The sequence below is a fragment of the Dromaius novaehollandiae genome, chromosome 1 (genome assembly GCF_036370855.1).
Source record: "Dromaius novaehollandiae isolate bDroNov1 chromosome 1, bDroNov1.hap1, whole genome shotgun sequence".
In the NCBI taxonomy this organism is placed as follows: Eukaryota; Metazoa; Chordata; class Aves; order Casuariiformes; family Dromaiidae; genus Dromaius; species Dromaius novaehollandiae.
In genome coordinates, this window is record NC_088098.1 from 209407213 (window position 1) to 209420213 (window position 13001).

Sequence of the window (13001 nt, forward strand, 5' to 3'; positions counted from 1 at the left end):
CACCAATCATTAAGAGGTTCTAAGAAACGTGTCAAAACATGGTAGTAATAACTTTAGGCAAAAGAAAGTGGTGATGTTTCTTTATAGAAAGAAATGAACAATCTTTTCTTGAGGAATAGCTGTGTGTCCTGTGTTTGTGTGTGAAATCTTTCAGCATATCTGCAAAAGTTGTCCAGTCAGTGAGTTTGAACTCTCCCTTTAACTAACAAGGAACTCAACTCAGAGGGCTGGTTCCTTAGACCTTTGACATGGCTTGACTGGAGGTTTTTAGATACCTTGGTGTGGATAAAACTCTAAGTGATATAATCCCTGTGTTGACAGTCACAAGTAAGTAGCCCCAAGATGAGGTGCAGAGTGACAGAATAGTGGCTACAGTGTGATTTTTATGATGTGTCATGCAATCTGATCTTTTTCCTTTGAACACGCTAAGCTTTTGTGAAGTACAGCAAAATCTCAGTTTCCATTTAGGAAAAGAAAAAAAAAACAATTGTGTAAGAATGATCAGCTTGAAACCATGAGCTCTAGCATTCAAGAACCAGCAGTCTCTTAAAGGAAAAATATTTCCTTAATTTTTTTTGATTTAGAGGTGATGTGGCAGCTCCTGATTTTGAATGATAAGGGTCAATAGTAGAGGGGATATTTCTGTACTGCTATGATCTTTAGTTGTCATTATTGCTGAATAATGCTTAGTAAAGTGGTTGTTTCAAAACACACCCTCAGAAAAATTCATCCCATTAAGTTCTATGAGACTTAAGAGTGAGTGGAGACTAAACATGTCCTGGGCTTCCCAAACTGTACTGATGTTGGGAATGCTTTACAAATAAAAGGTGTAGCTGCTGCTGTGGATCTTCAGCAATTTACGAAAGGGGTCCGTCTTAACAATTGCATTTTGAATGCACTTTGTTTTCTTGTTCCTCAGAAGTGGTCTTTAATGTATTTAATATTTTTAGTGCCCTACAGATACCAAAGCAACGTTTGGGATCCATCTTAAAGTAGTAGGAGACTGGACAGGTATGTAGAAAAACAATTATTTTTTAGAGACAAATACCTTTATTTGAATTATTATCAATTTCTGGCTTCAGCATGATTGTACCTTGAATATGACATATTTTCATTAGAGATCATTCATGCTTGTTTTCTCAAAGTTGTTTGTATTACTTTTTCAATGCAACCCTTGCTCCTATTCAGAAGTGTATTTTTAACAGATAACACATTTTCCCTGCTGCTAACAGATGTTCTGATTGCGCTTTAATAATTTGCAGTGTTTTTCAAGTTTCTGCCTCTTTTTCTTATTTTTAGTAGCCTGCTGCCTCTGTGCAAGGCACAGAGACTGCAGAAATGCTGAAATGTGCAGCTCCCAGATAAGGGGATTGTAATGCCTGTAGTTTGGGTGGCTGCCAGGTTAATTAACACCCATGGTATACTGAGATTACAGGTTGCTTTCATGTTCTTCCATGCTCTTCCATTGCTCTCTGAATGTCCTCCAGACCAAGGATGTAAACCAGGATTCCCCACAGAGGAGAATGGTAATTTGCTGCTCAGTGTGACAGTGGCATACTCAAGTGATAGTTGTCATTATTCCTTGATGGCTGACTTTCTTCCTGATTAGCATAGCATTTCCTTGTAAAGAAGATAAATAAAGATAAATACCCAACACCATCTTGTTCATTTCTTGTGAAGAAATGTTTTCCATATTAATTTGTACTCATCCATGCATTTGTGGAACTGAGTCGAATGAGCTTGTCACCCTACAAGGGATTAGACAAATTCAGGGAGATTAAGTCTATCAAAGTCTATTCAACTTGTTGGTCCAGCTGCATACTTGGCTATAGGAGTCTCTGAACCTTTAACAGGCAAAACTTGGTGGGGGTGGTAATGTCATGTGCAGGAATACTCTGTAATCACCCTGATCTTATGCTGTTTTTCAAAGTATAGGATATTGGCCAAACAGAGGCAGGATATGGATCTAATTAGCCAAACAGAGACAGGATATGGATCTAATTAGCCCTTGGTCTTCCACAGTACGGTGGTGATTATGTTATTATGCACCATTCCTACCTGAAGAAAGGACAGGATGCTACTGGGAGGAATTGAGTGGACAAGTGGTAGCTGAATGAGTTTTCCAACAGAAATGGCAGCTTTGAAGTGTGAAGTTTTTGTGACTCTGTGGTGTGAATCACCCTGTATTAGTATTTAAATGTCTTTCCCCCAGCTCAGTGTCTACCTCCTCCATTTAGAAGCAGGTCTGCCTACTTAGGACTTTGTGAGATTCAGGACACTGTTACATTGCAGAGACCATTTGTTGAATTAGTTTTGCTAAACAGGGATATCTATCGCTGGGTCAAATGTGCTGTAGGGAAGTGGGCTGCTTACCCAGCCCTCTACTCTGCTATTCTGTATCTGTACCATGGAGCCCTGTTCTCACTCATTCCCTGAACTCTGTGACAATCAGTGGTCTCTAATCCACTGACTGTTAGAGGATGATACTGAAGAAGGATTACTGTATTTGCCATGTTACTTATAATCTTTCCTAAGCATGTGCTAATGGCTGCTTCTGGAGATAGGATATTGGGCTGGAGTAGTTTTTATGCAATACACTGTCATTTGAGCTCTTCTCAAAATCTATTCTTTCAGCCTTTATCCTATTTATTCTGGTTTTCTTTTGTATCACATTTTCACATTCCTGACAGTTTATACTAGACACCAAAGACAGTTAACAATTTATTTCAGAGAACTCAATTAAAAGCCTAAATGAAAGAGATGCAGGGGTGGAGTGCAGATATGTTGCAAAATGCAGAGAAGATCTGGTCAGTAGTGAGACATTTCTCCTCTCACTGGCTTCAACATCTGCTATGTGAACCTGTGAGACGGGATGAAAGAAATATCTCCTACCTTTAGCTCTAAGGACTTTAGGGAGGATACACACCATGCCACTGCTGGCCGACCAATTCTGCAAGTTACATTTCATGTCAAGTCCCTGACACTGAGTCTTATGTTTTGAGAATTGAATAAAATACCTTATGGCCTTAGTGACTTTGTTTTGTAGGTTGAGAAAGCAACTGCATGTCAATAGGAAAGATAAAAGAGATAATAGAATTGTCAACTCCTGATGAGAAGTTGCTGTTAACAGAATACCCTTTATTACCCACATCCCAGTGCATATAGTTTTAGATATCCAATAGTAGCAAGAAGTGGATTTGGAACAAGTTAGCAAGCTTTACTTGAGAAGTAAATGTTAGCATGGGAACAGATATTTAATAGATTTTCAAAACAATGTAAGTATGCACTCTTTCAGTCAATGATTTGAATATCTCAATACATGGGGCAGAGAATGTAGGAAAGAAACCTCAGAAACCGTAACTCTGGGACCTTTGCAAAACAACCAGTAATCCAGCCGTCCCTAAATAATGTATTTCTTGCTTCATTGAGACCATATGGCACTATCTGAGTTTAGAAGAGCTGAGAAACTGAACTTCCAAGAAGTGGGTTTTGATAAAGGTATGGTATTCCCTCCCATTATTTAGGCAGCAGCATCCTTCAGATAAAATTCCAATACAAATCTGAGATCTTTCATTTGTCATCTGTGTTATGGTAGTGTTAGTAACTGTATTGTGCTTAACTTAACTTTCATATACATTATAGAAAACTGAGGCACACAGGCAAGGGTATTCATGTAATGTAACCTTACATGCCTATGTAGTAGATACTTTTACCTGAACTGCTTCCCTTGGCTCCTTTGATAGTCCTCTGACCTATTTATATGTCTGTTTTAAGATCAGGTGAACCAGACCTCAACCATGCCTTTTTCTCTCTATTAATTGTAAAGGGAGTCAAGATGTGTATCACTACCTCAGAGGTAGTTAGCTGAGTTAACTGAAAGTTAGTTGTGATTTTTCCCACCTACAGGTTACTAATAGGATTTCTCCAACTTTCACCATGCGTACTATGTATTGTGTGTAGTGGTACAGCTATCATAGACCCTCCCACAAATGCTTTTATAATAATATAATTATTATACTTGTACTGATATAAGACTACTTAAGTCAGCATCCATTATATTAACAAAACACTTTGTGGCATTATGGTGGGTCATAATATTACTGTAATTATCATATTGTATTAAGAGGTAAAACCTGTGGTTGTAGACCACAACTTAAGGAGTCTGTCAGGACTTACACACTCAGGTTACAATGGGCTCACACAGTGCATTGGCCCTGAGGTAACTGCAAATGTGAAACCATACAGCTTGGGCTCTCTCTCTTTCATTCCCAGCTAAGCCAACTTGTCTTACTTTGCATTCACCTGGCTGTTATTGTGGCTGAGCTGGTGAATGGTAACTTTAAACCCCACAGTAACATTAAAAGCCCTGCAATAGCTTGTGTGTGGATCAGAGCTATGAGATCCATAGATTAGCTAATAAGCTAATCTTTTTAGTTGACCTAATCTTTTTTATTGACATCCCTTTTAAATGCCTATTTTGTTCTGCTTCTCTCATATCTCCCTGTTCTCCTTCAGTTTTGGAATATTTGTTGACTGAATATTTACAAAAAGGGTTTTTGGAGGGTTTCTTTTTCATTTACTGTCTAGTTTGTCCTCAGTGTTGTCATCTGTCAGCCTTCTGTTTTCCCTGTCCTTGCTGCTCCCTCCAGTACCATTGCTTGTTTAGCTTTTAAGGTGACATTTCAGCTGGCATCTCCGGAGGGAGATAGAGAGTCTGCAGGCCATGCCTGATCTGTCCAGCTGCTCAACAACAATGAAGAAAACACAGCAGTGTATCAAAACAAGGTGTCTCACTCACTAGACAGACTTGAGGGTGCTAGACAGAAAGTGATATTGATGGCGTTGGAATAACAGACTTTTTGAAACCGTGCAGCATGTTTTCATGGAAAACAAAAACACCGCACTCCGAAGTGCTAAGGTGAACTGTATGGTTTAAGGCAACAAGACACTGCTGTTATGTTGGAGTGTACTGCTGGTACAAATTGATGTGGGATTATGTTTAAAACACTGCTGCTGTTCTGTGCCCTACAGTATTTTTTATCTTGTAGTGACATCATCTTGCTGTTAAGTCGCTTATGATGCTAGAGACATTTGCAAGGCCTGTCCACAAGCATGTATTTATTAAAGGGACCCTGAAATAGCACTTTGCTTACCACCATTAAATTTGAGACTTCTGTCCCATAAATTACTACATGTCATGCAGTAATGTATGGGGCAGCGGGAGGTGCTGATGGAGCTCTCCAGCTAGAACTGGACTAGATAGCTTGTAGGGTACCAGTCTGCATTACTCTAGTAAATACTAGGCCTCCTCAGAAAGTACATACCTCTGCTTAATTCTTCATGTTGAAGCTGAGGGTAAACATGGTCAGGAGGTCCTTTAGGTACCAACTACCTTATTTTGAACAAGGTAAAGTAAGGTATTTGTGGTGTGATACTGATCTTCGTCAGATATTGTCATAGTCATCTTTTTTCTGAAAGGACCAGATTTTGGAGCAGGAAGGAGAGAACATTTTTTGAATTAAAAACAAAAACATTCTTTCTCCACAGCATGACAAATATAAGAAAGCATGAATTTTGTTTAAATCCCTGTGGACAAAAACCCGAGACAGCAAAGAGCCCACATCCTAAATGTATTATTTTTAAACTTCCATAATTTTTAAGCCAGTTGTTTGGCATTTTGGAGACTAAGGATTTTTTTGAATGCTCACCAGAAGAACATAAACATGCCCTTTAAGTGGCTCTGAAGGAGGCATGATCTAAAATTTCTGGGCTGGGAGGATTTGTCAAGTTTTTTAGGAGTATCTACATGACCCTGATAAGTCCTTGCAGCTCCTAGTATAGAGAATGTCTGAAGCGACTCAAAGCTTGCTGCGCATTGCTGCACTTACCTGTAATTTATCAGCAAATAAAGGAGTAGCAAAGAAGCAGTATTTCATTTTCAGTAACCTAAGGGATAGTTTTAGAGATATTGAAGTAGTGGATCATTCAATCAGCATCAACTATATTGTTAGTGGATCTTGATTCAGACTGGAGAAATGTGTGAAGCATAAGATGACAAGAAAGGATAATACGGCTACAGAGTTTGCCTGCAGGATGTGACAAGGATGTCCCAGGATCACTATAATTGCTACTGAGTTTCTCTGAAAGTATCTAGTCACTCAAGCTCTGTTTGATTTGGGCCTGTTTCTTTCCATGGTAGCATGCATTTTGTTGTGTTAGTCATTAAATGAGATTCTTGCCAGAGTATAAAGGCATTAATGACATGATACTGTTGGTTGTTCCAGCAAAGTGTGGTTTTGAAATCAGAAGGCAGAGATGGGAAAGATGTTATTTTCCCTGGAAGATTTTATGACTACTAATTCTCATACTGTCAGTGAATCCTACTTACACTTTTTAGGAAGATACCGGAATTGAGTGCTAAAAAACTTTAATTGTGTTGCTTTTTATATAATTTAATATTAGAAATAAAAGTGATGCTGTCACATTGCTGAGAGGTTAAAATGGCTTAACTATGTAATTAGCCAAAGTGTGTCGTAAGGAATATGGGCTTTATTCTTCAGAACCATTAATGTTCATTAAAGTTTTATTAATGACTGTAAACAAGCTCATTAAAAGACAGGATTAAGAGAATGGAGAAAAACAAGGAGAACAGATTTAGCTTACTGGCTTGATGCTGAAAGCCCCTTTTCTCTGATTAAGGAATTAATGATGAAGGTGAGTTTACACGTCCGAATTTTTGGCTCCAGACCTGGATTGCTTTACATTAGTTGAACTCCAGCTGACTTATTACCAAACACAGTATAACTTGAGTCAATTCTCATTTGAACAGTTCATGAGTTTTACCTTTGCAGGGAAAGAATCAAGATATTTAAGCCAGAAGGTTTCCTTGAAGGAAAGTTTCTCCTACTCTGAGTTCTTTCTTCACACACTTTATGTGTGACCTTCCATCTTTTTGCATATCCCAAACTTTATAATTGTGAAAGCAGAGTATGACATGTCTGCATGATGGAAATTACTTTTTTCCTTCAATATAATACATACAGGAGGTGTGGATATTGCTGTAAATCAGAATATGAAGGTTCCAGGATATGTATTCAAGTGGACTTCCAGGCAAATTTCTGTTTTTGTAATCACTTTATATATATGTGTGTGTATATGTGTGTGTATATATATATGTATATATATATACACACACTGTTTGGCTGTTTAAGAAGACAAAGTGGCTGCTCTGGAGCTGCCTGTATTTCACCGTTTTATGTTGTTCATCTTTGTTTTGATGCTTAAGGAACTTCCATTCTTGTGGTAGTTTTCTGTACAGAGTAGCACAAGTGCTTCAAACCATTAATGTGTAAAGTCTGGCTGGACTTTGTACTTGCTTTGTGTGTGCATCTTTGGAAATTTCAGGTGTTTGATGGTGTCTAGGTAAATATGAAAGTTCACTTCAAAATGCCATTTCTTTATGTATGACTGTATTTCCCTGGAAGCAATAGTGCACTCCCCTAGATGCCACTCAAGTTTTACCAAAGAGCCCCTACCAAAATAACTTGTTTTGTTCTTACTTCAGTGAAAAATCTGCCTCAGGGAGGGAAGAAAAATGCAGACACTCTTTAGACTTGCAATTATGAGATCATTTGCTAAAATATATTAAAACTAAATTTAAAAGGTTTCTTTTTGGGACCCTCTTCAAACAGATTGCAGAAGTTCTGTATTTAACCAGGAAAGTTATATTTCAGATAGAGAACAGTAAAAAAGTAGTGATAACTACTGTAACAACTTTTGATATTTATAAACTTTATGATCAGAAGGGATATTTATCTTCGTCTGTTCCCATCTCCTGTATGATGCTTTAGAATTTCATCCAACAATTTCTATATAGAAGCTAATCCAAAACCAAAACATTTGGTTCAATTGGTTTGCAGTTTTTTCAGGTTCAACCTTTAGATGTTGATGAGCTCTTTCTGTGTTGTTTGTGAAAATAAAGGTCAACCTTGGGATGGTGCCAGTAAGTGAGAGTTTTGTCCTATGGTGGTCCTTTTTCTTTCTTTCTTTCTTTTTTTTTTTTAAGCTTGCTTTTCAGGGCCAGAACCACCACTGGAAAATTTATGTGAATTGTAGATTTCCCCCCTGTTCTGTGCAAAATACTTACAGAAAATGAGTATGGCACCTTTGAATCTTCTGTTTGATGAATCTGTTGTGCTAAGTCCTAGTTTTGAGACCTCAGATATGGCTCTTTTCTTTCTGCATCGTCTCCCCTTCTAACTTTCCTATTAAATAGGGAACTGGGACTCACTGTTCAGTAGACGTCTCACCGTTGATATGTGCTATAGTATGATTCAAAGTGGTGTTCTCTTTTGCCATAAAGACTACAAAGTAACTTGGCAGTGGTGGCTGCTGGTCTATTCAGACCATTACATATCGTGTTACCTTATACTGCTCATTAATTCTTGGCCTCTCCTGCCTGCCTGGCCATTTCTGCTGGTGTCTTGTCTTATGCTTGGATTGGGAAGGACAGGGCCGGCAATTGTTCTGTGCTCAGCACAGCATTTGTGATGCAAGAATTTTTGAGAGGCATCCTGCAGTCACAGCTCTTCTCTGCCCCAGTCCTCTCCAGGAGATCTGTCCCATTCAATTATAAAAATTATTAAAAAAAAGAAAAATACTGTCTCCAATAAGCTACATAATTATCAAGTGCAGAAATAAGGTTCTTTTGGAAAAAAATGAGTATGCAACAGCTGCAAAAGTGTTACTTACCCTTTTTCCATTAAAAAAAAAAGAACCAAAACAAACCTCCAAAACTTGCATTGAAAGCACCATGTTTTGACACTGGGCCAACTAGCAGTTTTCCACACTTATAAAAATAGATATTTTAGCATCTTTTATAAACAGAAGAGTTTACTTTGAAAGGTTTATGGCTACACATTTTATGTGAGCTTAAACCACACACAAAACCACATGTTAAGCAGAACTCTCTACTGGGCTATGCATTAAATGATCCAATGCCTAAAACAAGTGAATACCATAGTACAGAACAGAGACATGGGGACTAGGTAATAATGGAAGTCAGGTCAGACTGCCGATGTAACCCACCCTCAATCCATTTTTTAATAAAAAAGCTTCATTTTTTGAGTGTCAGTCGACTAAATTCATTTATTATTAAAACTTTTTTCTTTTTTTTAATCTGACTTTGAAATTTCGAAAGAAGACAGAAATGCCTTAAATTCCCTAAAAAGTTTAAGAGACTGCCAGGTAAATTTCTAATGCTTTTGAATCATGAGCAAAATGTGAAATGGTAGTTGCTACATACTGAACGTGGCATTTCTTAATAAGACAAATGACTCTGTTGCCTAATTTCTAACTAATATGCTGGGAGAAAAAATACTTGTGGGAGGGAATTCATAGGCTGGAAATCACTTATCCAGAATGTGAATGGGATTCCAGTGTTGTGCATTGTGCTATGTGGAGCAGAGTGTGCCATGACAGTAATGAGCAGTGCTCTGGAATGAAATGCAGCAGCTGATAAGCAGGGTGCAGCACGTATTTTGTTTCACTGACATTATAACCCACATTTCTGCAGCTCAGCCTTGTTCTTGTTCTTCCTCTTTTTCTTCTTTGCTTAAACCTCTCTTTTTGCTAAGAATGGGGATAAAATGACAGAACTTGTTTTAAAAAAGGATATCATGATATCTTTTATTTAGATAATATGTGACATTTCTACCAGATTAGTCCAAAATACACTATAATGAAATAATATGCCATGGGAGACAAGTTTTGTAGGAAGAGGTAATATCTTTTATTAGATCAACTGAAACAGCCGGAAAAAAACAGGCAAGCTTTCAGGCATGCAGTGCCTTCAGCACATTTGACAAGGAAGGAGCAAAGTAGAAGCCAAGAGCAAGGAATAAAATAATATTGCCTGTTATTTTTTAAATTATTTTTTCTGTAGAAATATGAGTGTTAGAATTGTTTGGCAAATAAACAGAAGATGCCCCCTCCTCCCAATTTTTTAAAAGTTCATTTACCTTTGTTGTGAGGAGTTTTATTTGTTTTCCAAAAATTCACATGGTCAAAAATACTGTCTGGAAGCCAAAAATACCACTTGTAAATGCTGCCTTTTAGGCTTTGTATGTCTCCAGCTTTCTTTATCTTCTTTTGGCTGGGTTCCCAATTCGGAGTATATTTGCTGTAATGCACTGTGGTCCCTTTCTCTCCTGGAGAGAAAAACACTTGTGTAATGGCAGATGGAGTCTGGCTGGCAATGCGGCAATTCTAACTGGAAAAAGAGATGGGCATATGAGAACTTCACTGTGACTTGCATGAAATGCAACAATCTATTTATATGCACATGCATACACCTACATCCCTCCACCTTCAGAATTTGTTGGGGGGGGGGGTTGAGAAAACATACATTTTAATGCTTTTTTTCCTCTCAGAATCTTAATATCCTTTCTAAAAAACATTTTGATGGAAAATGTTTGTCCCTCTCTAGTGAGTAAAATTCAGACAGTGCTTTATGTAAAAAAATCATTGTGTTTTCAGTAATTTGAAGGGAACCTGTTCTGTATTTGGAAGCTGATAAATGGTGAGTGACCACTTGGATTTGTGAGTTACCTGAAATCACCAAATTCTCGGTTATGCTGTACTAACTACCACAATCATGAGTAAGAGAGAATGTGTAGCTTCTCTGCTTGGGGAGAGTCAGGAAGGACTGAAAATCCGAGATAGACATAGTTTTGTTTGTATGTATGTTGAACAAGAGGGGATTCAGCTAGGGGTGGAATTTACACAGGGCTATTGATACATTTTTCAGGGCTGAAAGGGAGATGTTGGGGGAGAGGGAGAGCATCAGAGATTATGTGCTGGCTGAGTCCTGCTGAAAAGGCTGCTGTGATGATTTTATTGAATTTTCAATGATAGCCAGCAAACCTAGAGTCTCAGAGAAGCCTCCTTGAGTTATGTGAAATGAAATAAATCAATGAGCAATTTCTGTTCTTCACTCCAATAGTTTTAAGGACTATCCCTTCACATAAAAGTAGCATATTCCCTTATTTTTTGTGCACACTGTAAGTGTCATTTCCTCAAGGGAAATACCACAGACACCCGCACACATTTCCAAAGACAGAAGCTGAGGTGCTCTGCTCTGCTCTGCTGGTGCCAGCCTGATGGCACAGGGCTTGCCCTCAAGGTTTCCTCTTGCATCGTGAGTGTCTCTGGAGTTCAGGCATGACTGGTTTGAAAAAGGCAAAAATTATAGTGAAAAGAATAAGAAGTGTTTATGATTTATGTTATTTTATATTTTTTGTAATGGGTTGAGGGGATTATGGTAATTTTGCCCTATTATTAAATAGCATAGCAAATGAAATTTTCTCATTGCAGCTTCCAAATAAAGCAGCATTTCATTAATACAAAAATTGGTTTCATGATAGTATTTTTTTTTTTAATGTCTGACACATCTCTCAAAACATATGTACCACCATGTGCCATTTTTGTATGCAGAAGACATTTGCCCTTCTGTGCCATTTTATATTGCTGAATTTGTTATGGCACATTGATGCATTGCTATGTGCCAGGCCATGGCAGGTAATTCGAAAAGAATCAAATGCTCAGATAGATAACCTAACGACAGCTCACAGTTATAAGAACTGGCAAAATCACTTTTTCAGAAAAGTGCATGTCTAAACATTTCCTTTCCATATGAGGAAATGGGTAACCTAAATCAGGATAAACCAGTGGGTCTTTATTCTACAAAATATTTATCAATTTAACATTTTCAAGATTCTCTTGCCTATTCATGACTGGGAATAATTTTTCTGTTGACTTGAGTAGTAACAGACTTTCTGTCCTGCTAAAACGTGTCTATTTATTATGTTATTACATTCATAACATGGTATTTGAAAGATGGAAATGACAATCCAGTAGAAAATCCTGCAATCTCTTTTAAGGAGGGTCTGCACTAGAGTTAGTGTGAAGTCAGCAAATATATGTACTTTTAAAAAGTTAGTAATTAGAAACTACCCAGACAAGGTTATATAGTAGTTTATATTCAGGGCATGGGCTGGCTTAAGTTATTAGGAATGTCTAATTATAAGAAGAAATAGTAGGATTGCTCACAGCAGGGTGAAATTAAACTAAAATTTTGATACATTTATTGATACACTGTGTGCTTTATGTTTTATCACCTACCGGAAACAAAAAGAGAAAAACAGTATCTCGTGGTTCATTTCATTTGCCAATCACTCTAATGATTTCCTGCTAAGGTTTTGCTATTGCCCTTTGAGAGATGTTATAAGAGCCCCAGATGTGATTAGATCTTTGGAAAAACTGTGCATTTCTTCCCAGGTGATCATCCCCGAGTGCCTATCAAAATTTATACCGAAAATACGTTCCAGCTGAGTTCTGATCACTTTATCCTGTGTTATGCTTCAGTGAAACTAGTGCTAGGAGTGCTTTTAGAGCACAACTTGTACCTACTTCTCTAAAAGAGACAGACAGTTGAAAACACAGGAGAAATGATTTTTATATATAAACAGAGTCCCTTAAGACCCTATTTCTTACTTCTTTTGTTTTTTATTTGAAGCCTTGTTCTTGTTATTTCTAGTACTTTGGTTTAGCTAAGTGGATCAGTAGACAGGGATTGAAAGCACTGGCCCAGCAGGATGTACGTCAGTGGTGTTTTACCCAAGCACAGTATTGGAGTACTCTGCCTGCTTCAGCTACGCCGCTGGCCCTTAGTATAGCTTGTGAGAACAACTTACCACCTTTAATAAAGGCATTCTCACAAGCTGCCTGTGAAGAAGGAAAAGTTGTGGTCCATATTTTACAGATGCTGGACTGAGATCAAGGCAGCTTAGGGCTGTAATATGCTTAATGACCTTACTAAAATCGGTTAAGCCTAAGCAATTAGCAACATTGTCCACAACTGCATTTCGAGGGAAAAGAGTAGGGGACGTTCTCATGGCTATCTTATATTGAAAGGCTGGGTGTGAGTGTGAATTAATAAGTGA

At 37.8% G+C, this 13001-nt stretch overlaps 1 protein-coding gene across 8 annotated transcripts in view; it reads left to right on the top strand.

The window, feature by feature from the left end:
* The window catches only part of NOX4 (NADPH oxidase 4), a 113710-nt gene that overhangs the window by 42863 nt on the left and 57846 nt on the right, over nt 1–13001 (top strand). For 7 of the 8 annotated variants that reach the window (XM_064505147.1, XM_064505150.1, XM_026109135.2 and 4 more), the window contains exon 12: nt 951–1011. The exons of the other annotated variant lie outside the window; for it this stretch is intronic. In XM_064505147.1, the coding sequence (XP_064361217.1) occupies nt 951–1011 (61 nt within the window). The remainder of the gene's footprint in view (nt 1–950; nt 1012–13001) is intronic. 8 annotated transcript variants of the gene reach the window in all.